The sequence below is a fragment of the Rhineura floridana genome, chromosome 1 (genome assembly GCF_030035675.1).
Source record: "Rhineura floridana isolate rRhiFlo1 chromosome 1, rRhiFlo1.hap2, whole genome shotgun sequence".
Taxonomy (NCBI): domain Eukaryota; kingdom Metazoa; phylum Chordata; class Lepidosauria; order Squamata; family Rhineuridae; genus Rhineura; species Rhineura floridana.
Window position 1 is genome coordinate 80933013 of NC_084480.1, and position 27473 is coordinate 80960485.

The following is a 27473-nucleotide window of genomic DNA, read 5'->3' on the forward strand; positions in this document are numbered from 1 at the left end:
GACAGTTGAGAATTGTAGATGTCAAAGTGAAATGGATTTTGCATGAATTCAAAAACAATTCTGTACTTTTCAAAATCAGAAAAGTGTTAAGGGCAGAGGGTGGACACTTTTTGAACAGATACATGTACACCTATGGTGTTTTTTTTTTTAAAGGTGGTAGAAGTAAAGCACCAATTTGCCACATGTCAATAGCCATTTTGTCTCATGTAGTAAGTGGCAACTGTGTTGGACACCAAGGTTTTAAACAGTACACCACTCCATCTGCAAGTCCATGTGCCTTCTATGCCAGAATTGCTTCATTAATATCAGTAGAACTATTCCATAGTAAAACTTGGTAGATTGCTATTGTCCATATTAATCTTGAATACTCGCCCACTTCATCATGGTTATCAACATTCTTTTGCAAACCACCTCAACCTTTTTTGTTAACCTTGTAAAGTTAACCTCCATGCTATACATAAAGAGTGGCTCCATACTGTCTCTTCCAAAAAACAGAAGGGACTCCGATTCAGTGGATGTTCCCAGTGGAAGAAGACTGGAAAGTAATTATTGCCAATTTCCCCCTTCACCCTGCCACCACCAGTGCCATCTTACACACTCTGGAGAGTCCCCCAACCCTCTGTAGCAGATTTTTTTTGGGGGGGGGTACTGCAGGAAGGAAGGATCTATGGCATTCACCTCTCCCCCCCCTTGCTCCAGTGGAGTATTGTGTGATTGAAACTCTGATCATTGGAAGTCTGGATCCAACCCAGACAGTTTCTGTAGTCTTAGTGCAGAATCCTATTCCTACAATTATCCTGTTATCTTTGTCTCTCCTTGTTCCTTCTCTCTGTGGTTTTTTCCAATGTCAAAATGTGGGTTATAAACTCTTGGCATGAGGGCCTGATTATTCCTTATCATTATCATGAATTCAAAACCTGCATTGATGATAATAAAATAGAATTTCAGATTTTATTTTCAGAATATGCCAAAACAAGATTTGGGTTGTTATATATATATATGGTAAAAGATCCAAGTATATTTTACTTATTCCAGTTTTTCCCCAAACTATTATCAGACACTCTTTTGAGCAATTTCTAATGTAAATCTTTAATAGAAAATCTTTCTGTGGAGATTAACAAAGAAAGGAAATAATGGATCAAGCTTAGCCTGGAAACAGATTTATATTCTTAACTATGGAGTCAATAGTGTGACTCCATAATACATTCCACATGGATAAAAGTAAAGAAAAATGCTGTAGGATGCTCAGATAAATATATGCAATGGAAATATCAATATTGCACTATATGTATGTATAACTTTGGTTGCGGCCGCCTGTACTGAATGTTTTTTGTTTTTAATTCCCCATTGAAGTTCACCATCATCACCCACTTCTGGCAAGCTTCAGTGGAAACCATCTGATACAGATGATTCGTCTATACCGAAAAGTAAATTGAACGCCCATGATGGGATGCAGATTTTTGGCAGTGTGGGAAGTCCACACCACAATCGGCCCAAGATGAAAGATGAGGACTCTGATAAAATTCTGCGCCAGCTGCTGGGGAAAGAAATATCTGAAAATGTTTGCATGCAGGAAAAGCTATCACTAGAATTTCAGGATGTTCATGCCTCCAAGAATATAAAGAAGGTTCCCCTGGAAAAAAAAGAATTGAAGTTAGCAAGACTGAAGCATCTAATGCAGCGATCCCTCAGTGAGTCTGATACAGATTCAAATAATTCAGAAGACCAGAAGAACACCCCTGTGAACAGAACTGATAAGCCAAGGCCACACCCCATAGTGGAAAACACTGAAAGCACTGAGAATTTGCATCTGATGATTAAGAAACACACTTTAGCCTCTGGTCGCCGGTTCCCTTTTGGAATTAAAGCCTCAAAATCTGTGGATGGTAATAGCCCTTCTCCCACTTCTGAAAGTAGTGATCCTGATAATGAATGCCAGTATCAAACTGGGGCTATATCTCAGAGTCAAGTCGTGGGAGATACCTACCAGCCAAGCCCTGATACCACCATTACTCACAAAGTGGCCACAAGTCCCAAGAGTGCACTCAAATCTCCATCTTCAAAGCGCAGAACTGCCCAGAATTTAAAACTCAGAGTGACATTTGAGGAGCCTGTGGTGCAGGTGGAACAAACAGAGACTGGTTTAAATGGGGAAAGGGACAAAGAGCGGAGTAAAGCCCTTCAACGTCCTCCATCCAATGCTGAATCTGGGGACCAGCAGAAACGGCCATTTGGAACATTTCGATCCATAATGGAAACACTGAGTGGCAACCAGAACAATAATAATAACTATCAAACTGCAAGCCTACTCAAGACCTCATCACCCTTTACCTCATTAGGAAGGAAAGCCACAGATAGCAAAGGAAATTCAGCAACTTCTGCAAAAGGAAAAAATAAGCCAGTGAGTGATGATGGGGCTGAGGGGATCTTTTTGAATTTTAATTAATGAAGAATTCTAAAATGGTTTTTTTTGCTTAAAATAACAATATACACACAACTCCCTTAAACAAACATAAACACATCCCCGCTGAAATGCCTTAAGACAGGGAAAGGGTAATGTGGGAGCATCTGGAAGGAGATAATAAAATTCCTGAGTGTAACATGAGGATGTCTGATCGAGCTTTTCAGGGATTAGCTGTGTTCTATGCATCCAGTCCCTGCAAGCAAGCTACATGAGCCCTGAGGTGAACTTGTCCCTGCATGGATGGTAAGGATAGTGGCAAAGCCAGCTTGTGCTCTGCTGTCCACATAGATAGTCAAGCTAGAGTTATCCTATGTCACTTTGCACTTCGCTCTTTTCAGGAATATCTCCCACAATTGTGATTTGATGCTGAATTCAGAGAAGAAGTTGTTCCCATGCAAATACTTTCTAAATTACCAAAAAAAAGTAGACTGAAAGATAAGGAGGGAAATCTTGTATATATCAAATCCAATATGTGGATTGGATATATCCAGAAATAGGAACAGAGTCAGACTATAAGATTAGAATCTATGAAAGATTCTACCAGTACTTATTCCAAAATAAATAGTACCAGTACTCATTCCAAAACCAAGGGATCCAAGCAAGGTGTTAAGTTCAGACCTTCTTACTGAAGTGCTCCACCTGGCATCTATTATTATGTGGTAAGCCATTCATGTGGATTGGCTTACCATAGGATTGGGGTGATTTTCTCCATGCCAGTGCAAATCTTTCTCTTTCAATATTTGTGGTGGCAAGGAGAAATTTGTCCTAAGCATACAGTGAGTCACTCTACATGAAAGGCTCACCAGTTGGTCATCAGCAGTATGATAGGAGTGATGGCTACCAGGGGAAATACTTAGAGAAATTCTGGAACTTGTGGAACTAGACTGTAATGTTGGATTATTAGTTTATGTTGATCTGACATGGTAGCATACACCCAAGCAGATTTCTGCCTTGGGGCTGAAAGAAGTTAGCATAAGATTGGGAATAGGTTACAACAAAGATTGGTAAATCCTTCTGTGCAGGAACACAGAAGGGTTCAAAGGCCAAGAGATAAGGAGTGGGAACAAAGCAGTTGGACTGTGGTCTTGGAGGCCAAGTTTGATACAATAAGTGAGAGGATTGTATTTTAATGTATTATTAAAAGAAAACATGATTGCCATTCATATAAAAGAAAATTCAAATAAAGGCTAATCTAGAATATGGCAGACAGTTCAGTTTGCTTTTAGCTATGCAGCACCAAAGATTTAAGCCTACAGATGAACTCCTATAGCTGAACTGCCATTTAACTGCAAGCATCCTACTTCTTAATCAAGCCCTCTTATTAAAGGCTTATGTTGAAACCAGCTATAACAAAGTGTACTAGAAGAAGAAGAAATATATTTGTCCATATCGTTTGCATAATTCATATATGGAGATCAAACAACTGGGAAAGAAATAAAAAAGCATCACTTATAGCAGTGATGAAAAGTGGAAAATGTTTTTAATGTTTCATAAGAATTCTAAATCATAGATGGCGCATTCACACTTGCTTTAAAATGCTTGGCACAATTTGCATGCTTCCGAATTGCACATTCATTCAAATATATATAGTTTCATAATGATTCACAGATGTGAACTAGTGCCAGACACCAGCACTATTTTCCTTTTACCTGATGAGATTTATGGACATGATCTAAGGAGCTTCTTCCTCCTAGAGAGGAGAAGGCCTGTTATGTATGGAGAGCACTCTGTAGCTCCTCAAAGGCAATGGAAGCAGCCTTGCTGCATGCAGAAGTCTGTGTAGGCATCTGATATCCACATGCCTGCTGAGAAGCTGAATTGTGGCATGTGGATTTTTCAAAGCATTCACTAATACACTGTAACTTTTAATTGATGCCTCTACTATGCATGTGAGAAGCTTGCTGCATGGTCTTAACTGAAAAATGCATTGCACTTTCCCCAGGCTCCTTACTATTGCTACATCAGTTTTTCCACCGGCATGCTGATTGAGCACCGCCTGTGTAACCATGCATGGTATGTGCTGATGCAGAGTGAAAATGTTGGCTTTCCTATTACTTTTTTAATTATCCCCTCATTGCATGTGCAGCTTATAATTGTTCACAGCTTAAACTAATGAAAATATTGATGACAACTGTAAAAGAAAATGAAATTTTGATCTCTTAAAAAAAGGTAAACAAATCCCTGTTATAGCCCTTTGCTAATATCCATAACTGAACTAGTTTAATGGCTCCAGCACAAAGTGTGCATACAATGCTCATAAATCCAAAAATGCATTTTGGTTCAGTTTGGCATTACACAGTGTCTTGAATGAAAGTCAAACACCACATAAGAATGGAAATTAAATTAAATTTCCTCTTATTAGAAGACCAAGTCAAACTCGACTTATGATCAGAAGAGATCTGATGTCCTGCTCACTCTTGATTTAGTTTTCTAATTTAGATGTAGCATCAGGTAGAGCAAAATCAGTCTTTGTAACCCTTGCATGAACATATACTGGGTGATATCCAACTAAGGGTACAATCCAACTCATATTTATGCTGGGCTGAGGGGAGTTGGATGTGGTGGACCTCTGGCTGAGCCAGCAAAGTCCCAGCTCAGTGAGGCTCTGCCGGCAGAAGCTCCTTATCCTGGCTCAGCCACGGCAGAACCAGGACCCTGCTGGCTGATCCGGGGTCTGATGAGGAAGTCCAGCCCAGCAGAAGCCAGTGGAAGGCCTAAAAAGGGGGCATTCCAGGGGTGTGCCAGAGGAGGCATTGATGGGGGGACTTACGCAACATCCAACTCCCGTTCAGAGCACTCCTGCGAGTCCTGATCTGGGCCAAAGTTACACCAGGAAAAAGGTTGGTCTAAGAAAATGATTACAATGGAACTCTGTGGAGAGTGCTTACTCCCTGGTAGGGGTATTCGTGTGAACCGGCTTTTACTGTCCAGTCCCTGCACGCAGCTCCTGGCTGAGTCCACATTCAGCCAATCAGGCAGCTCCCAAACACAGAATGGATGCCATGGACCTTCTTGATGGATCTGCCGCCACCAGCCCCCTTTCCTCCGTCTTCCCGTTTCCATTGGATTGCTCTGTAAGTCATACTGAGAGCAGACCCATTGAAATCAGTAGACTTAAGCTACTTAGGTGCACTGATTGTATTAGGTCTACTCCAAATATAACTTAACACAGGATACCATGCAGTGCATCTAATATAAGAACATAAGAAGAGCCTGCTGGATCAGGCCAGTGGCCCATCTAGTCCAGCATCCTGTTCTCACAGTGGCCAACCAGGTGCCTGGGGGAAGCCCGCAAGCAGGACCCGAGTGCAACAACACTCTCCCCTCCTGAGGCTTCCGGCAACTGGTTTTCAGAAGCATGCTGCCTCTGACTAGGGTGGCACAGCACAGCCATCACGGCTAGTAGCCATTGATAGCCCTGTCCTCCATGAATTTGTCTAATCTTCTTTTAAAGCCATCCAAGCTGGTGGCCATTACTGCATCTTGTGGGAGCAAATTCCATAGTTTAACTATGCGCTGAGTAAAGAAGTACTTCCATTTGTCTGTCCTGAATCTTCCAACATTCAGCTTCTTTGAATGTCCACGAGTTCTAGTATTATGAGAGAGGGAGAAGAACTTTTCTCTATCCACTTTCCCAGTGCCATACATAATTTTATACACTTCTATCATGTCTCCTCTGACCCGCCTTTTCTCTAAGGGAGTTGCTCCATCCCTCTGATCATTCTGGTTGCCCTCCTCTGAACCTTTTCCAACTCTATAATATCCTTTTTGAGATGAGGCGACCAGAACCGTACCCAGTATTCCAAATGCGGCCACACCATAGATTTATACAACGGCATTATGATATCGGCTGTTTTATTTTCAATACCTTTCCTAATTATCCCTAGCATGGAATTTGCCTTTTTCACAGCTGCCGCACACTGGGTCGACATTTTCATCGTGCTGTCCACTACAACCCCGAGGTCTCTCTCCTGGTTGGTCACCGCCAGTTCAGACCCCATGAGCGTATATGTGCAATTAAGATTTTTTGCTCCAATATGCATAATTTTACACTTGTTTATATTGAATTGCATTTGCCATTTTTCCACCCATTCACTCAGTTTGGAGAGGTCTTTTTAGAGCTCTTCGCAATCCCTTTCTGTTTTAACAACCCTGAACAATTTAGTGTTGTCAGCAAACCTGGCCACTTCACTGCTCACTCCTAATTCTAGGTCATTAATGAACAAGTTGAAAAGTACAGGTCCCAATACTGATTCTTGAGGCACTCCACTTTCTACAGCCCTCCATTGGGAGAACTGTCCGTTTATTCCTACTGTCTGCTTTCTGCTTCTCAATCAATTCCTTATCCACAAGATTGCAGCTTTTGCTAAACACTTGTTGGGTGGAGTAGAATGAAGATTTGAGTGTTCATATTTTGATCTTCAATTGGCAACTTTACAATTAAAGTTGTATTCAAATATCTGCATTAGTGGGATTTTCCTTCCAAAAAATATGAAAACTGAATATTGATCACAGTTCTAATGATGCTCCTCAAGTGCATACCAAGTTACCTCTTCTTGTAAGTTTAAAATTATCTCATTTGTTTGGAATATTCTGTTATTTCTAGTGTAGAAATACACATTGTGACTCTAGGATCCTGCTTAGGTATATCAACAAACCATGCAAGCCACAGGCACACATGCTTCCTCCTCTGACCATTCAAGAATGAGAGGAAGAGATTTAAAGGTTCTATTCCTGTTACGAAAAAAAATTGTGTTTTTGTTGCTGCATTTGAACTCTGCAGATGGTGGCTTATTCAAGCCATTACTTGTTAACAAATCCTGGCATTTTAACAAACTGTCACCACACCACTATTCTCAACTATACAGCTAGGCGAAACATCCTGTTCCCACTTGGAAAGTAAGGGGAATTTTCAGAGACTTGGGTGTGTGTGAATTCTTACAATTTCAGGAGGTACACTTGCCCTTAAATAAGGGGTGAACAAGGATTTCTCTTCCTCCCACCATCACAAACACAAAAAGCCTGACCATCCTAGTAACAGTGTGTGTGTGTGGGGGGGGCTTTTTATGTAAGAGAAAGGAAAGAAAAGAAAAAAACCTCAGCCATCTTAAAGGTAAGGCTATCCTTCAACAGAAAATTTCCTCACCCCCAAATTAATGCAATTTTCAGGGGGCTTTTTGCCCCCCGCTTGAAATGTGGAAATCGCTGGGCCAAATAGCCCATTACTAATTTGCAGATAGAATTAGTAGAGTTTGCTTCTAACCTGGAATGGCAACTTAAATCTCCTCCATATGCAAAGAAAAGGGGAGAACATTGAAGCCTGCAGCTCATGGTTATCTGTGCACATAACAATAAACCATAGTTTATTGTGATGTTTGAAATGACTGCAATCTCTAAGCATCCACCATGGAAATATTTTAGGAGTTGAGGGGTGGGAAATCTATGGCATTTTAGGAATGTATAATGTATGTAATTCATTATCCAGCTGTGCTAGAATTGAATTCTGAGTTTGCATATACTCACATAAATTAAGTCAGACATTTATAAGCTGATTGAGAACTAGGTTTTTGTGAGGAAATGGTGGGTTTGGCAAGTTTGAGATTGCATTCATGTGTTAAACTTCTTTAAGTTTATTCTCAGCAAAACACTAAACTCCTTGAGGTCACTAACCTTCTTCTGGAGCCCTTTTATCATTTGCTGAAATGGGGATGGCTTATAATGCAAGTCACATCAGGAAAATCAACCACATGGGTTGAGGGTGATTAAAGAGAATTTGGTACAATAGGTTGTACACACCCACCAATCCTACGATTATCCTGATTCTTTTCCCTTGGCAACACATATATTTTTTAGGACATTTTAGTACCAAATCTGTGGCAAAGCAAAAGGCGATGATAGGACAAGAGTATAATTAAGTCCTTTTAAACAGCAGGTTTCAGTGGAAATGCCTTTATCAATATATATTGGGCCCTTGTGGTTAAAATTATTTTCAGATCCATCTAACAGATTTCAGACCTAATTCTAGTATTAATTATTTGTTAGGTATAGATTCTGCATACATCATGGGTTTGTAGCAATTTTCCCTGGGTACATTACTTTTGTCCTGATAGTTGCCCTATGTCATCTCCAATGAACCCCATTCAGCTACAGTCAAGAGATTTGCTTGCTGGAACTTTGTGGTAAATGCAGGTGTTAACTCTTGGTGCAACAACCCATTGTATGTAAAAGGCCATGGCAGTTTGAATCAGCCAGTGTTTCTTCTTGGCCTCAGTGTCTTTTTTAAAATCTCTGTCACATCCAAAAGTCCTGTTCATTATTTGTTTCTTCATCAGCTACAGCTGGATGCTGGAAAACAATTAACATTCCAAGTGCCCTGTTAAAATTAACTAGAATTCTTTGAGCACCATACAATGTTTCATTTACTCAGTACTTTTTTTTTCTTTTAAAACTACAGGTCCGTTTTTATCACTCACAGTGCCAAGCAAATTATGTTAGCTAAATATTGCCAGCAAAATATTTGCTTCCCATGGATTAAGTTATTGTGAAGCATGTAGTGCATTAAAGTGAGAACATATTTATCTTACATGCAAGAATCAGTTAAGTAACTTACATCTATAGCAGTTTTTTCTGTCCCCATGTAAGCTATTTTATTATTAGGGTTGTATTCAGATGACAAGCACGCAGAGATTTTTGTCATCCATTTTTGTCATGGAAAACACATGGAGCTCAGATGTCTATAAATGTTCTCACAACCACAGTATTTTAGGGAACTCCAAAAGTATAGATTTCTAGAAGTAAGTGGACAACAGAATTCTTCTTGAATTATACATCTTCATACAACAGAACTCCATGGAAATCCTGCTTTTATTATATACAAATAAAATCCTCACTATTTCAGGTCGGGCAGGTCTGCTGCTGTTACATTTCCCTACTTTATATAGAATCATAGAAAATAGAATAGTAGAGTTGGAAGGGGCCTATAAGGTTATCAGGTCCAACCCACTGCTCAATGCAGGAATCCAAATCAAAGCATTCCTGACAAATGGCTGTCCAGCTGCCTCTTGAATGCCTCCAGTGTCGGAGAGCCCACTACCTCTCTAGGTCATTGGTTCCATTGTCATATGGCCCTAACAGTTAGGAAGGTTTTCCTGATGTTCAGTTGAAATCTGGCTTCCTGCAACTTGAGCCCATTATTCCATGTCCTACACTCTGGGACGATCGAGAAGAGATCCCAGCCCTCTTATGTGTGACAACCTTACTTGAACAGTGCTATCATATCTCCCCTCACTCTTCTCTTCTCCAGGCTAAACATGCCCAGTTCTTTCAGTCTCTCCTCATAGGGCTTTGTGTGTGTGTGTGTGTGTACACACTCTCTCTCCTAGGATCTGCAGCAGGACACAGTGTTCCTCTGTGAACTTTGCACACAGACATCACCTCAGTGAAGCTGGAGACCAGCATCAAAGTCAAGCTTTGGTATTCCAGTTTTTGATTTTCCATAGAATACAAAGGCAGTCATTTAACATATATAGGAATAATAAACGTTTATGGCAGAAGTAAAGGGATTACTTAATACCACCAGAGTAGAGGCTGAGCCTACCACCAGTGATCCCAATATCTGGAAAGAAGTGTTTTTTGCAGCCTCCCAGCTTTGTCTCGGATTGCAGTCTGTTCACTTTGCCATTTTAGAATTTAATGGGAGCTACTGAGATCAAGCCAGCTGGGGTAGAATATCTGAAAATATCCTGGGTTTTCACAAAGGAAAAAGTAGGTGTTTGTTGTTTGGTAAGAAGCATTCAACGTATTCAACATTTTATTCATGTCTCACCCCTCAGCTCTGTGTCCTAATAAGAGGCTAAACTTTAGGAAAGAGTCATAGAGGAGATTTTATTTTCATCTGAATTAAGTGGAAAGACTTCTATTTGCTTCAATGCAGAAAAGTTTCAACATAGTTATTATATGTGCTTGCAAATGTTATTCCATAAGAGTGGCACAGTATGTGAGTGAATTCACCGATATGGTTTAGAATTACAGCAAGCAAAACCTTTGCCAAACAGTACGCATTTTAGCAGTGATACCCTTTTCTCACTTGATTCAGTTTAGGCCACCATAAGTCAGCAATTGAAATATCACAATTTTTCTTAAATGCAGGATGAGCAATGAAGATAACTATGCAGTATTTTGTTGATAAAAGTCAGCTTCCTGTGGATGACTTTTTCAAATTGAACAAACCCACCACTAAGAGGCTGTGACCTATTCTAACCAGAGCTTGGAAAAGTTACTTTTTTGAACGACGACTCCCATCAGCCCATGCTGGCTGGGGCTGATTGGAGTTGTAGTTCAAAAAAGGAACTTTTCCAAGCTCTGATTCTAACCCTTCAGCTTTACTGCAGAACTGGGCAAAGTACTGCATTTTGGTTCTATTTGCCCTGGGCTCCATTCAAAGCAGAGTAAATGAGCATATCCCAGAGACGCAGATTCCATTAGCTTTAGGTAGGGCAAGATGCTTTTTTTTATTGGACTTGGACCTTTTGATCACATTATAGATTTCTTAGATCCTCTGTTGTGTCTCTAATAAAGGTATTAATTTGTGTGCAATAAATGTATACAAGTAAAATAATAAACACAGGATTGTATCCAATGAAGTTGTCCCATTGGTACAAGGACTTCTACTTCTGCTACAAACATTTTCCTCCCTCTTCCCACCCACCCCCACATCTTTTCTGGGTGTTCCCGCAACCCTCTGGAGCAGATTTCGGGGGTGCACAGAGAGAGGAGAGGGAGGGAAAGTTTCATTGTGCAAGCAGAAGTCCTTGTGCTAACAGGACAGCTTCACAGTATAAAAATTGATTTTTTGTCTAATTAACACTGATGGACCTCACTGTAGCAACTCGAGGCACTAGGCTGTTTGGTGTCAATCTTCAAAGTGTTCTACTAACACAGGATTTTTATTGGGCCTTATATCTTACAATCCAACTACCAGAATATAAACCATATGGGGCAATAATGGCTTTATCTGTGCACATAAAACTGTGCATAATTACTTGGAGTCATGGGACAAATAAGTGTTGGTTACTACTATTGAGAACCAAAACAGGCAGTACAATAAATGAGGGACTGGTTTAACCTGATTTTTCCTTTAAGGGTAACAGCCACAAGGTGCAGCACCGGGATTGCGACAGGTATACATGGAGAAAAGGGGTTTAGTCCTACCACTCCCTCAGCACCATGGTCCTGACAAAAATCTCCCTCAAAGCTGCTATTCAGCCTGGGAGAAAGCTACCACTACTGCAGTTTTTAAAGGAAAAAGCAAACACAATAAATGCAGTCATGTATTTAACCTATCTTCTGTTTTGGCCCTGACCTCCTTTTATTCAAAACGTTTTCGGGGACTCTAACATAATGCCCATAAGAAGACAGTATAACCAGTACTTTTTTTGTGATGGTACTCACTGATAGAGTACTGGCATCTCTTTTTTTGATGCCCATGCCAGCCATTTTGTGCTGGCACCCACGGTACTTTTGTCAAGGTATAAGTACCGGCACCTCATTTTTTACAAAACAAACACTGAAGTAAACTATCAGTGATATACTAGTGAAGCAGGTGATATGGACATCATCCTAAGCATATATTTGCTAGACTAGAGAACAACTGCTGACTGTTACTAGTGAATGTGGTCCTTGGAATCAGGCTTCCAGTGACCTGGAGGCATTTTTAGAGTAGGATTAAAACCCTGATATATAATCAGAAGGTTTTGTTACATATAATGTGAATTTTTAATGGTTAGGTGCATAGTTTTTATTCATCTTTACAAAGAAAAAATGTAAAACTATGTGGAAGGGAAAGTTGTTTCAACCAATTTTTTAACATATGTACCTTCTATTATTGTTACTTGGGAGGGAAAAATGTGTACACAACACATACAGAAAGACAGTGGTATTTCACTGCACCTATAACCACGTGTAGCTTCCAACTCCTAACAATCTTGATGTATTTCTGGGTGTTCAGGATATAGGCCAGCCTTTGCCAATCTGTGCTCTCCAGAAGTTCCAAAGAGAACTTTGTATGAGGCATATTTTATAACTGTTATTAGATATATTTTACAATTGTTGTTCTCTTTTTTTTGTTCTGCTTTTGATGAATTGCATATTGTTTGAGATTTATTGTTCAGTTTATGTATTATAATGTGATGTATGGGGTTTTTTTCTATTTTTGTCTAGATATTTTTATAATTGTTATATTTTGTTTTTTAAGATATATATATTGCTAGCAATTTATTGTTCAGTTATGTTTATTTAAAATGTGATATATTCATTTTCTTTTACTATCAGTTGTACCAAATGTAGTGGTTTATTGCTTTTATGTTGTAAACCGTCCAGAGAACTTCGGCTGTGGGGCGGTATAAAAGTGTAATTAATAAATAAATAAATGTTTTAGACTACAGCACCCATTATCCTAATGCCCTCCAGATGTTTTGGCCCAGATATCTGGAGGGTATCCGATTGGAGAAGGCTGTCTTATATCCTGAACAAACAGATGTACACCAAGATGGTCGGGAGTTGGAATCAACAATGGTAGATGGGCTTTAAAAGTACAGCTAGGCAAGCCTTTGATAGCTGGAAGCAGTGAAACGCATCTGAGCTCTTACTTAGGTTGACTGTTGTTATGGAAAATTATTTCCTGTTTACACTGACTTTGAAGAATGAAACAAATGCCATATGAAAGCGCACATAGCCCTAACTTAGTCCTGCTTTCTATGTAAGACACAGAGCATAGAGCACAGCTACTATTAAAAACAAGAAATACACAGACTGCATTTAGTTTTTTATCATACCAATATATATGCATTTAATAGGAGTATATGGACAGGTTATTGGGGAGGGGCAGGGCTGCTGGTGATTGTGTGATATTGCTGCATTTTCAGTATATCACTATGTTCCTTTCTCCAAAAGCAATATACAAATAAGCACATGTTGGAAGTTATCTACTATGGATTTGGCAGTTTCCTGCCAAATTTTACAATTATTCTAAGGTTTTCATTTAAAAAAAAATGAAAGAGCCACTAATATTGCAATCAACTTTAGAAATTCCCAAATAAAGAAGTTCAGACAAGCTTAAGATATTATATTTTCTTCACTTTGCAAAAAGAAATAAGTCCATTCCAAGGTGGTTCTACCTTGAAACGTAGTATTAAAGCTGCATTCACAATCTTCACCTTAGTGTTTTTAAACAGGTTTTGAAAAATTACCATTGTTCTTTCACAAATGAAAGGCTGCATTTGAATAATCCAATATTTATGTCCTGTATATTATAATATGGGAACCAAATCCATGTTTTTACAGTTAGCATCTGTGTAAGGAGACAAAAATAAATGAATGCATATTATCAGCATTTTGTTTTTAATATATACACATGTGTAACAAAAAATCCTTTTACTTCAGCAATGGAAGGTCTGCTAGTTCCATTTACAGTACATATACAGTCCTATATAGATCTACTTAGAAGTAAGGGCCATTGAGTTCAGTGAGACCTTACTTTCAGGTGAGTGGGTATAGGGTTGCAGCCTTAGTTGATAATTTTGTAATTTATGATATGGGGGAAAGCGTCTAGTTTCACTTTCAGGTTTGTTTTAACTACTCCGGTTTAGAATTTGATTCCTAGCTGCTTTGATGGAAGTAAATTCTTCTTGTAACAGTCCCCAACCCCCCATCCCCAGCAGGGTTATATTCTAGGACAGCATATTGCATTGCAAACTGTTTTTGAAAATATGGTGTTTTTAAAATCGCTTCTAATGTGAGACAAAAAGGGCTAGCTTGTCAAAAAGTACACTTTTGTACACATGATTTCTTGTGTGTGAATAACAGAGCATACCTGTATATGTCTATTCAGAAGTAATTCCCATTGAGTTCAATGAGTTTTACTCCCATGAAAGCAGTGAATAGGATTGCAACATGAATGGACTTTTTGCCAGTGTTCTTTATTCTTTTTGCTAGGCATAGAATTTAGCTACAATATTGGTGTTGCCATTCCATGGGATTGGGATTTCCTTTCAATAATCTTCATAGTGTTGTGCCAGTTTTAAGCCCAAATCACATCAGAAGGAATTCCACTGGCACTGCTTTTTAAATATGGCAATCTTTGGGCTGTGAAATAAATCAGAGTACTGTGCATCTTTCATACAATCATGAATGATTTTTGTTTGTTCAATCCTTACCAGGCATAACAACATCAATAGTAAACTCCAGCAATCTCACAGCAAAGTTTGTTCTGAAGAACCAGAGCTGCAAGAATTCTTCCTTTGACTCGCATCCTCATGGGGTCTCTCAGTCTTCCTCCTAACATGTTCTGAAATCTTCCCACTTGAATACTTAACTATGAGACATAACTTTCACCAGCAAAATAACAGACAATTAGGATGCCTTAAAATTGTAGCAGCTGGACCATATACAAAAATGAATAATATATGTGTCTATGTCACTTGTTTGTAAAGTGTACTGTTTTAAGGCATGGGTGAGCAAAAGCCATGATTTGGAAACATAGCAATGCAAAGAGCCTCTGGAATGATCATCTGACAGCCATCATTTTGTGGCCATTACCTGTTGCATGGATTTAATGTAACATGTCTTGTATTTCCTTTTCTTTAAACCTTACTGTGTCTGTCAAAAATTAATAAGGACTCTGACTTCCCAGATTCTCATTGAGCCCAAGACAGGGGCTTCCCCCCACCCCCTTGTTCAACTATGTTTTGTCACTATTTCTAATTTTTTTTAATAAAAAAATTAACCAGTGTTAACCAAAACACAATGTGAACATAACCAGATGTCTCTTCTGCCTCATTTATTTCTGTGATCCATTGTGACCTATTCCATTTCTTAGCAAATGCAATTGTAAAACTTGTATATCAAAACTCAATTCGTTATTCACATAAGGCAGATGATACTTAGGCAATCTATCCCACATTGAGCTATTTCTCTATAATGATACTGGAGCTTTTGATCTTAATAAAATATAAACAGTACATAAAGTAATATAAATAGCACTTGCTCTAGCAATACTTATTTTCAGGTTTGATTATTTAAAAAGTAACGCAAGCTAGTTTCTCAGGTGTGAAGTCTGAAGTCATCTGAGAGAACAGAGTACAACTTCATTAAAATATTTGGGCCTATGATAGCCTAGCACTGAAATACACCTTCTGTCTGTGGTAGCTCCAGGATTGTGGTAGCTCCAGGTCTGTGGTAGCTCCAGGATTCCCATGGCACCCAGCTGAGAACCCTGTGAAAGCACTGTAACCAGAGAAGGACTATAAAGATGCTTGCAGTATTGAGCACTGCCCTTGCATCATGAAACATAAACAGGTTCAGGTAGCTTAACAGAAACAGGCCACTAAGCTTTAAAGTGCACAGTTATGTGTGGCTGATCTAACAGCCTTTATAAGACTTTCCCATGGAAGAAGGGGATATGCCATCGCTGAATTACAGTGTATGTGTTTAGCATCCAGTAGATGCTGGTTCAGTTCCTGATTTCTCCACATAGGACTAGGAAAGATCTGAGTCTGATCCTCTCACAGTCGGTCAGTTTCAACCACACTGAGCTAGATGGAGCAATGATGTGACTTGGTAGGAGGCAACTTCATGTAGAGCTCTACATATCAAGAGGGAGAATGAAAGCTTAGTGGCAGCTGCCCACTGTGGAAGCCAGATCATATATTCATTCTGGGTTCTATTCAGGATTTGTCATACTCAGAGCAGACCCATTAAAATTAATGGGCATTAGTAACATATCCATTAATTTCAATGGGTCTACTCTGAGTAAAACGTAATTGGCTGCAACCCTCTGTTTATCCTCCACCACTCTGAGGCTTCTCAGAGCCCCAATATACATCTGAATATACTGGGCGGGGTCATTGCTACAAGAACCCAGACACCCTTTTCATCACTGGACTCCATCCCTGGGCTTTTATCCTGCTGACTACACTGACTTTTGTTCTAGCAGTCTCTTGTTACAGCCTCCCCACTAGGACGTTTTGTCCCAGACCCTAGCTCCAATATCTCTTCTTAATCCCTTATTATTGGCTCAATGTGTGAGAGCTTTTCCCTTCCAAATCCCTTTTCTCCTCTCACCTTTCTTTGGATGCTGCTTATCTGTATTCTTACCTGTTTTCCCCAAAACTGCTCACTCTGCAAGCAGGACAGGATGGAATGCACCCCAACAACCTCTCTCCACTTTTTTGCTTCTCAGCTTTCCCTTTCTCTGATTCCTCATCAAGCGCACGCATGCTGAGGCGTGACCTCCAGCCTGGCCTAGTTTATTTGCTTGTAGGGGTTCCTACAGGGACTTCAGGAGGCACATCACCATCTCTGTTTCCTTCTCACACCAGAATTGATATCCCCAGTATAGACCACAATAGGACAGAATATGAATCCACAAAATTGCTGTAGGTGGCCAAGTAATTTAGTACTGGGGATGTACTATTGCCTTCCCTGATCAAGATGCTCAGGATGATCTTGAGGTGGAAAATAAAATCTGGGAGGCATCCAAAGGTGAAAATGTAGTAACGGAGAACTTTGATTACATTCATAAAGACTGGATAAATGTATGTTCCAGGCACAAGAAAGCTGTAAGATGTCTAGATACCCTAAATGACTGTGCCGTAGAAGATGTGGCCCAATTTCACCCTTGTCTGGGCAGTGATAATCTGGCTTCAGCTATATATGGTTGGGTAATAGGGCTGTGCACTGTCCCCCTGATCTGCCCCATGGCCCCGATATGTGGACTGTGGGGTGGGATAATCCACCCTGTCCCAAACGGGAGCCCTCCATGCCCCGGATCTGTCTCCGAAGCAATTCAAGGGACAGAGCTAAGGATGTTTTAAATACTATTTTAACTTAAAATAAGGTTTAAAAATATGGTTGGGAGAGGGATGGGGGAAGGAGTAGACATTGCACCCCTCCCGACTAAGAGCAGGCAGGTACAATCAGGATCCTACAGGATGGAATCTTCCTATTTGCCAGCTAGTAAGCAGCAGGATTCCATCCTGCGAAATGCTGCTTCTTTGTGAGCAGCTTCTCTCCGTGAAGGGAAGCTGCTTGCAAAACAGCAGCAACTGGCAACTATGCAGGATGAATCCTCACACTAATCAGCTCATAAGTGGGAAGGTTCGAACCTATGTATTGCTGCTTCAGGGGGCAGAAAAAAGGAGAGGTCAGGTAAGAAATGTCTTCTCCCGTGAAGAGGTGTCTACTTTTCATGGTTTCTCCTTTCCGCACATGCCTGCCTCTCCTGCCTGCCTGATGCCCTCCCCGGACAGCCCCAGATCACTATGGACTGCCCAACCCAACCAGCAATGATCCGGGGCTGTCTTGACTCGACCGAGGCCCGATTTGGCTCGAGCCTTGACCGAATCCAGTGTACAGCCCTACTGGTAACCTCTAGGTTAGACTACTGCAATGTGCATTACATGGGACTGCCTTTAAAGCCAGTCCAGAGATTTCGGCTGGTGCAGACTACAGGAACGAAGCAATCTGGCCATGTAACAATAGAAGTGGCCCAGCTGCGCTGGCTGACTATACATTTCTGACCCCACTTCAAAGTGCTGGTTTTAACCTACAAACCTATGGCTCAGAACCCAAATACCTTTCCTAACATAAACCTACCTAGACCATACATTCATCGCCTGAGGCCCTCCTATGTGTGCCCCCTCTGAGAAAAGTCTGGAGGGTGGTGACCCAGGTGAATGTCTTTTGGTTGTGGGCCCCCACCTATAAAATGGTCTGTCCAGTGAGGCCTAACTGGTATTGTCTTTAACATCTTTTCAGCATCGTGTTAAGACCTTTCACTTTTCCCAAGCATTTGGTGGATTGTAATGGGTTATTGTGGCCCATACACTGCTGCCATTCTACTTTTGCTGCTGTGATTCCTGAGCTTGTTTTGTTTTGTTAATATATTGATAATTGCTGTGTTTTAATTCTGTATTTTTATTTTGTTTGTAAGTTGTCTTTTTGTATTAGGTGACTAATAATTCAAATGTTATTAGAATGGGTGGTCCTGGCACCAACCAAAGGGAAAGTGACCCTAGGCTTAACCTAAGTGGCACCCAGGACCCAGGTTTTGTTGAACTGATTGTAAACAGTGACCATATTGCTATCAATTCAACATCCATGTGTAAGTGGACAACTGCCAAGAAACTAACCACAGTGGAAACTTCTCAATAAAAGAGACAACTGGGGAAAAGCGAAACTGTTATGACAAGGTCAAATTTGTCTAGAAGAATTGGATATTGAAGACCACAACAGGAGAAGCTTAGCGGAAATGTAAAAGATCCTCCGTGGTGCAGAGTGCTAAGCAGCAGTAACACAGCTGAAAGCTCTGCTCGTGGCCAGAGTTCGATTCCAACCGAAGGAGGAAGTCGAATCTACGGTAAAAGGGGTTGAGGTCCACTCAGCCTTCCATCCATCTGTGGTCGGTAAAATGAGTACCCGGTATATGCTTGGGGGGTGTGTGTAAAGAAAGGCCGGGGACAGAACTGGCAATCCCACCCCATATATACGGTCTGCCTAGTAAATGTCGCAAGACATCACCCTAAGAGTCGGAAACGACTCGCACTACAAGTGCAGGGACACCTTTACCGGGAATGTATGCTACAGATCAGAAAACGAACCACCAAATCCAAGAGGATACCAGTGGAGATAACCAGCAGAATCAAGGAAGCTATTTCATCCCTTAGGAAATGAATCCAGGTGATTTGATCTGCAGCTTAATCATTATAATAAACAATACAACAGGAAGAAAGAAAAGAGCCCATTCTGGGCCTGCCATCTGCCATACATGCTTAAGAAATAAAAAGTCAAATAGACTTGTTCCCCGGTTATCTTGAGTGCTGACAGGTATCATCGGAATAGGAAACCAACCATTTCCAAGCCCATGAAACAAATTGAAGGTTTGTGCTTTAGAAAGTGTGAAATAGGTGAAGAAAAATTTGAATGAATGTAACCACAATAGGGTTTATGAAAGACAAGTGAACAGCCCATTCTGAACTGCTCATGAATGTTTATTTTATTTATTTATTTATTTATTTATTTAATTAATTTATTTATAACATTTATATACCGCTCCATAACCGAAGCTCTCTGGGCGGTTTACAGCAATTAAAAACAATAAAAACAAATATACAAATTTTAAAAAAACCCAAAAAAATTAAAAACACAATTTGAAAAAAGATTAAAAACAATTTAAAAACACATGCTAAAATGCCTGGGAGAAGAGGAAAGTCTTGACCTGGCGCTGAAAAGATAATACTGTTGGTGCCAGGGGCACCTCATCAGGGAGATCATTCCATAATTTGGGGGCCACCACTGAGAAGGCCCTCTCCCTTGTTGCCAGACTCCCAGCTTCCCTCGCAGTAGGCACCCGGAGGAGGGCCTTAGATATTGAGCATAGTGTACAGGTGAGTTCATGTCAGGAGAGACAGTCCATCAAGTATTGTGGTCCTAAGACATGTAAGGTTTTATAGGTTAAAACCAGCACCTTGAATCGAACTCGGAAATATACAGGCAGCCAATGCAAGCGGGCCAGAATCAGTTTCATATGTTCGAACCCGCCCTGTTACCAATCTGGCTGCTGCATTTTGCACAAGCTGCGGCTTCCGAACTGTCTTCAAAGGCAGCCCCACGTAGAGCGCATTGCAGTAATCTAACTTCGAGGTTACCAGAGCATAGACAACTGAAGCCAGGTTATCCCTGTCCAGATAGGGGCATAGCTGGGCCACCAACCGAAGCTGGTAGAAGGCACTCTATGCCACCGAGGCTACCTGAGCCTCAAGTGACAGAGATGGTTCTAGGAGAACCCTCAAGCTACGAACCTGCTCCTTCAGGGGGAGTGCAACCCCATCCAGGACAGGTTGAACATCCACCATCCAGTCAGAAGAACCACCTACTAGCAGCATCTCACGCTTGTCTGGATTGAGCTTCAGTTTATTAGCCCTCATCCAGTCCATTGTCGCAGCCAGGCACTGGTTCAGCACATTGCCAGCCTAACCTGAAGAAGATGAAAAGGAGAAATAGAGCTGCATGTCATCAGCATCCTGATGGCAACGCACTCCAAAGCTCTGGATGACTACACCCAATGGTTTCATGTAGATGTTGAACAGCATGGGGGACAGAACTGACCCCTGTGGAACCCCATACTGGAGAATCCAGCGTGCTGAGCAATGTTCCCCAAGCACCACCTTCTGGAGCCGACCCACCAAGTAGGAGTGGAACCACCGCCATGCAGTCCCTCCCACTCCCAACTCAGCCAGTCTTCCCAGAAGGATACCATGGTGAAAGCTGCTGAGAGATCAAGGAGAATCAACAGAGTCACACTCCCCCTTTCTCTCTCCTGACAGAGATCATCATACAGGTCGACCAAGGCTGTTTCCATGCCAAAACCATGCCTGAAACCCAACTGAAATGGATCCAGATAATCGGTCTCATCCAAGTGGGTCTGAAGCTGGCCTGCCACTACTTGTTCAAGGTCCTTGCCCAGGAATGGAACATTTGCTACTGGCCTATTTATTAAGATTTTCTGGGTCCAGGGAGGGTCTCTTCAGGAGTGGTCTCACTACCGCCTCTTTCAGGCAGCCAAGGACCACCCCCTCTGGCAGAGAGGCATTAATCACTTCCCTGGCCCAGATGGCTGTTCCATCCCTGCTAGCTTTTATTAGCCAAGAAGGGCAAGGATCCAGCACAGAAGTGGTTGCACGAACCTGGCCAAGCACCTTGTCAACGTCCTCAGGCTGTACCAATTGAAACTCATCCAAGAAATTCGGGACAAGACTGTGCTCTGGATACCTCACTTGATTCACCTGCTATAACACTGGAGTCTAAGTCCTGGTGGATGCTAAATATTTTATCTTGGAAGTGCCTAGCAAATTCATTACAGCAGGCCTCAGATGGTTCTACCATGTCCTTTGGGCCAGTGGGTAATAGCCCACGGACAATTCTGAAGAGCTCCGCTGGGCGGCAGATTGATGATTTGATAATGGCAGCAAAATATTGTTTTTTGCTGCCCTCACTGCCTCTAAATACAGCTTACCATAGGCACTTACCACTGTGTAACTGCATCCACCAGGAGTTCATCTCCATCTGCACTCAAGCCGTCTCCTATATTGTTTCATCACTCTCAGCTCTGGGGTATACCATGGAGCTGTACGAGCTCTACACAGAAGAGGGCACTCAGGAGCAATCATGTCAAATGCCCGGGTCATTTCTGTATTCCACAGTTCAACCAGGGTTTCGACAGGAGTGCCAGCCCTATCAGCCGGAAAACTCCCCAGAGCCCTTTGGAAACCATCCGGATCCATTAGTCTCTGGGGGTGGACCAACTTAATAGGTCCCCCACCCTTGCTGAGAGGAAAAGCCGCTGTAAGTCTAAACTTCAGCAAGCAGTGATCTCTCCATGACAGAGGGACTGATGTAAGGCCCCCCACCTTCAGATCACCATCTCCATGTCCAGTTGCAAAAACCAAGTCTAGAGTATGCCCTGCTACATGTGTTGGGCCAATGGCATGTTGGGACAGTCCCACGGTTGTCTTGGAAACCATGAAATCCTGAGCCGCCCCAGATAAGGTGGCCTCGGCATGGATGTTGACATCCCCCAGAACCAACAGTCTGGGGGATCTCAACAGTACACCCGAGACCACCTCCATCAGCTCAGCTAAGGAGTCTGTTGGGCAGCAGGGTGGGCGGTACACCAACAGAATCCCCAGTCTGTCCTGCTGACCCAACACAAGGTGCAAACACTCCAGACCAGTAATCACATGGACAGGGTGCTTGCAGAGGGAGATGGAGCTCCTATAGACCACATCAACCGCCCCTCCCTGACCCTCAGGTCTACCCTGATGTTGAACCAGGTACCCTGGCGGACATAGCTTGGAGAGACTCACTCCTCCCTGCTCACCCACCTAGGTCTCGGTTATACATGCCAGATCGGCTGCCTCATCCACAATTAAATCATGAATGAGGGAGATCTTATTATGTACCAATCTGGCATTTAGGAGCAGCATCCGGAGGTCTGAGAGCTGGCTGATAGGGCAACCAACAAACCTGCGAATGTGGGGAGGACCAGAACAAGGCACAGCCGTTAATTGCCTGGGCTGCATTCCCCTTATCTGGCAAGTCCTCCTCACAACGCCATATCTCCCTCTACCCTTCACTTCACTAATTGGGGCCCCCTCAAGTCTCCCAACTTGGTTCTGAGTCCTCTCTCCCAGGCACATAACTCAAGACCTGCCAGTCCCACAAAAAGCCAGGAAATCTATAAAGCAGGAGCCACCTCAGCCAGCCAGCTTGTATCTCCTCCAGGGAAGGACTGGTGGATGAAATCAGCAACAGCTGGGTGAGTACCTGGGGGCCTGGTCCTGCAAGGTGTGGCAACCTGCAGCACAGAAGTCCAACAGGGAGAGGGTGGTGGTGGTAGCCAAGCAGCAGCAGCAGCAAGCAAGCAGGCAGACAGATAGCTGCAGCAGATGGCTCTCCCTCTTCCCTGGGTGATGGTAGTCCCCTTCTTCCTGCAGGCAATTGTTCACCCTTCAACTCTACTGTAACAACGTGCTGCAAAGATGACAGGTCTGAAATTCTGTCATCCCAAAGCTTTGCTTGAAGATATGATGGAGAAGAGATGTGAAGGACAGTTTGATCCTGGGGAATCTTTTTTCTTAAATTTATTTTTATTTCTAGAATAGCAAAAAACAACCAGTGTTACAAAATACTAAAGACGTGTTGTAGGTATGGTGCTACAGTTATTCTTCCAATAATTTAGGAAAGCTGAAATGCCCTCATTAACCTCTATCCTCCTTCAGCTTTTATATGAATTACAATTTAGTTTTTCTATAGTTGCAATATCTCACAATTTCATAATTTTGGTATCAAGTATATTCATATTTATAGACTTGACCTCAAGTTCAAACAAAGCATAAAACTATAGTATCACATCCACAATGCCAGACCTGGATTGTTATTCTCTGCCCAAATTATTAGTCCAGTTTCTGTTGTGTTTCTGTTAATATTCTTCTCAGAACCACAAGAAGCTGCCTTATACCAATTCAGACCATTGGTTCATTTAGCTCAATATTGCCTACACTGGCTGGCAGTGGCTCTCCAGGATTTGAGACAGGATTTCTCCCAGCCCTACCTGCAGATACCAGAGACTGAAATTAACCTTTTGCCTGAAAAGTATGTGCTCTATCACTGAACCATAGCCATCCAGGTTTAAGAAATGTTAGGCAGCCTAGCAGACATCTCTAGGGTAGTTTCCCCCACTCTTGCTATCCACTGGAGTCTGGCCAAAGTGTGCAGGTTATTCTTATTCTGGGAGGGGAGGGAATAGTCTGGATACATGCTAAAACACAGGAGAGGAGCAATATCCTAGACACCTGATGTGAGGTGTGGAGGACCTCCTGTTATTCATAATGGCAGATTTGTACATTTAGGAGATAATGTATCATGTTCATTACTCCCTCCACCCAACCAGTAAACACTGATACAAAAAAGAGGCTTAAATGAAGGGGGAGGATGCAGAAAAAGCAGATTTCAGCTCTATCTAGAAGATTGTGGCAGGGGGAAATGCATCCTGCCCTGTTCAAAATATTTGTATCAGAAGAAAGCGGTATGTTTTGTCAAGGGCAGGTGGAGTGGAATCACAGATTCTTTATGCTGTGTCTTTAAAGAACATCTGTTGTCAGTTTGGTTCCAATTCATAGCAAAGAATGTTTGTGTTCCATTCCTAAGAGAAAATAACATGCAGAACACAGTAAATCCAATTTACCACAGCCTGAAAAGTTCTAAAGCAGAGGAAATCACTAAACCGGATATGGTGCATGTATGATAAGATGGCCAGGCATCATAATGTAAGTGGTTCCCACAGAATATGAGACCAAAGGCATCTCCATCATTAGCACAATAGGAAAATACATTGATATTAGGACTGATTCTCACTGTCATACAAAGACTTTATAAACTACTCAGTTAAAACAGGCCTTGAAGCTATTCACTGATAACTGGTGGAAAGGCCATCTTGATTTTCTCTTGGCAACTTCTCCTTTTCTATAGCCAGATATTTTATTATTCTTTAGAGCAATAGTAATCAAACTGGTCTTTGGTTAGGTCAGATCATGGCATCCGTCAGCATACACAGTGCAAACTTGCCAGAAACCATCACAAATTGTTCAGTTAACAGTCAGATGTGATTTTGCAGGACCTGTTACTTCACTTACGTCAATGGACTCAGGAATGACAAACAAGTCCTGCCACCCTGGCCTCCTATGGGAGAAAGTGTGGGATGTAAATCAAATAAATAAATAAATAAATAAATAAGTTGCTTCCATTACTTTAAGTGGAACTTGGACATGACAGAGCAAAGTTCAGTAAATGTCACCCCTTGTTTTCTATTCATATTGTAAACTTCTGGGTACAGTCTTCCCAGGAGAGATGAAAGATGTGAGACCTTCTAGGATGGGGGTCTTGGGCACCAGCCAAGAGGTTCAGGTAGCACAGATATAGTACACAAAGATGGATAAAAGGTATCCACGGGAAGCAGTAATCTTTCTATTTCCTCTACCCCATGTTCCTTGAATTTAGACCCAAGACATATCCATCCTTAGCTTTAAAAAAGAGGGCAAAATTCATCCCTATTTCCTTTTATATCATTGATTGATTGATTGATTGATTGATTGATTGATTGAATTTCTTACCCACCCTTCCCAAAAAGGTCCCATGGTGGGTTACAGCACATAAAATCACGATTAAAATCAAAGCAGTAAAGATGACTTCATTGTGACCCCAAATCATAATCCATACAACACATTACAAAATGCAAACTGAAAGAAAGTACAAATAATACAAGGTGCAAACTGCTGATTAAAGTGCCAACAACATCTCAAAAAGTACTATATACTGAAATCAATGCCTTTATTGGGTTTTGATGGTAGCACATACCCCTTCTCCTTCCAAACATCTCCATACTCAGCACCTCTCAGCCTCTTGCCTCTCACCCAGCATTCTACCCACCCACCCTAGTTCTCACTCAGGGGGCCCAAACAAGCTCACAACACCCTCCAAATCTCTCACAACAAAGAGGATCCCCTGCACCTGCTGACTCACCCTCGTCTCTCACTCCAGGATTCAAATCTTGTCACGGTAATTGAAAACCAAGGGACGGAGCACCTCCACACACCCATTGATCCTCCAAGGGATGATTCAAAGGGACAACTCCTTTGATGTCTTCCCTTTGTGACATTGTCACTGCCTGACACCAAGAGCAGGGCTTGCTTTTATGGGCAGGCGCCAACGTCTAATGGAGACTCTTCAGGTGGCCTGTAGCTGTGTCCCATTCAGCAATCAACCAGCTGCACTTCATACAGAAGGTATGTGAGTTTTCTGGGAGAGGGGAAGCAAATGACCGTAAATAGGACGACTTCTGCTCACGGTTCTTTCACTGCCCTCTGCATGTCTCTTCTTTTCTATCTGCTTCATATATTGTGTCAATAGTCAAACTATTTCTCTGTCTCCCATTAAGAGTTCAGATACCATCCTCCTAAAGCTGATGTTTGGGTAGCAGAGGCTGCTGATCCCATTTGCTGAACACCAGAGCAGGTTTTCTACCTCACTTGCATGCAACATAGGGCAACATTGTTTGAGCAAGGGCAGGCAGGGCTACATCAGATTGAAGCCTAGAGTCTGGGTGGCAGGGCTGCCTTGAATAGAGGCCCATTCAGGCATTGCCTGAGAAGTACAAGTCTCCTATAGTCTCCCCCACCTTCTTTTCTCCTTGTATGGGCTTCTGTCAATAGAGAGGCTGGCCTTGCTGATGTACAAGATGGCAAGACCCAGATTTGGACACATACGGTAGCCCTTACTGGAAAAGAGAGGCAGCTGGGTTTTTTTTCATATTACAGATAATGGTTACATCATATGGTTACATCATATATTAGAACAGCTGCCTATGCTGGTGAAAGTGAAGCAAATGTGGGAGCTTCCTAAATGAAATGTGCTAAGTCCATCATGATCACAAAATGTGTTTTAACATCAGTTGGTATGTCAGTTAGAAGCAATGACAAACTTTCTGTGTTTAATAGAAGCAGCTCAGTCTGGCCAGGGGTCAAAGACCACACAGAAGTTGCATTGTTTGCCTCCCAGGAAGAATGCCATAGCAAAGATCAGCATAGTCCATCTCATCAAATACATAGTCCATGAAAGCTTATGCCACAATGTATCTTATGCCATAATTTATTTATTTATTTATTAAATTTATATAGTCACCCATCAATACATATTTATATATTTATTTGTTTTAGAAATGTATGTAGATACCACCCACTGACATAAAACATCAAGGCAGTGCACAACATAAAATACTGTAAAACAAAACAAAACAATCACAAGAATAACTGACTCATCTGACAATGAACATTAAATAAATGAATAGTCCTGCCCACATAAGAATGTCATCAAAAGACATCTGAAAGTTAACAACAAGATTGCCTGCTGAATCTCTGCTGGGAGAGTATTCCACAGCATGGGATCAGCCACACAAAATGCCCACCTTCTAGGTAATGTCAGTCAAACTTTTGAGACACAGGAGACAACTAACAGTGCTCCTCAGATTATCTTTCTTGGGCAGCTTGCAAACAAAACAATTTTTAAAATATTCAAATGAAGAAGAAGCAATAATAGTCAGCAAAAAGAAAAAGAAACTTTCCTTACAACAGAGACAGACTAAGCAATCTACGCCCAGCCCAGATTAAACTAGACTAGGCCACAACAGCCCAAGGTTACTTTAAAACTCAATTTAAAAGCTTGGGTAGATAAAAAGGTCTTCATACCATAGATAAATCTTTCATATCTAACCACAACACAGCTCCCTCTCTGCAACTAGCCTCAGCAAGCAGACCATTTTGCAAGGTGAGGTGGGGCCTTCATCCACCACCTCCCCTTCTCAAGGTGACTGCCCAAAAAATTGGGGATGGGGCAGCTTTCA

At 41.7% G+C, this 27473-nt stretch overlaps 1 protein-coding gene across 4 annotated transcripts in view; it reads left to right on the top strand.

The window, feature by feature from the left end:
* The window catches only part of SNCAIP (synuclein alpha interacting protein), a 161919-nt gene extending 146642 nt beyond the window's left edge, over positions 1–15277 (top strand). For 3 of the 4 annotated variants that reach the window (XM_061624835.1, XM_061624826.1, XM_061624856.1), the window contains one exon: positions 1354–3939. In XM_061624835.1, the coding sequence (XP_061480819.1) occupies positions 1354–2446 (1093 nt within the window). In that variant the 3' untranslated portion in view covers positions 2447–3939. Of the gene's footprint in view, positions 1–1353; positions 3940–14679 lie in introns of those variants that run through there. The other variant, XM_061624847.1, reaches the window with a different exon arrangement.
* The last annotated feature ends 12196 nt before the right edge of the window (positions 15278–27473 follow it).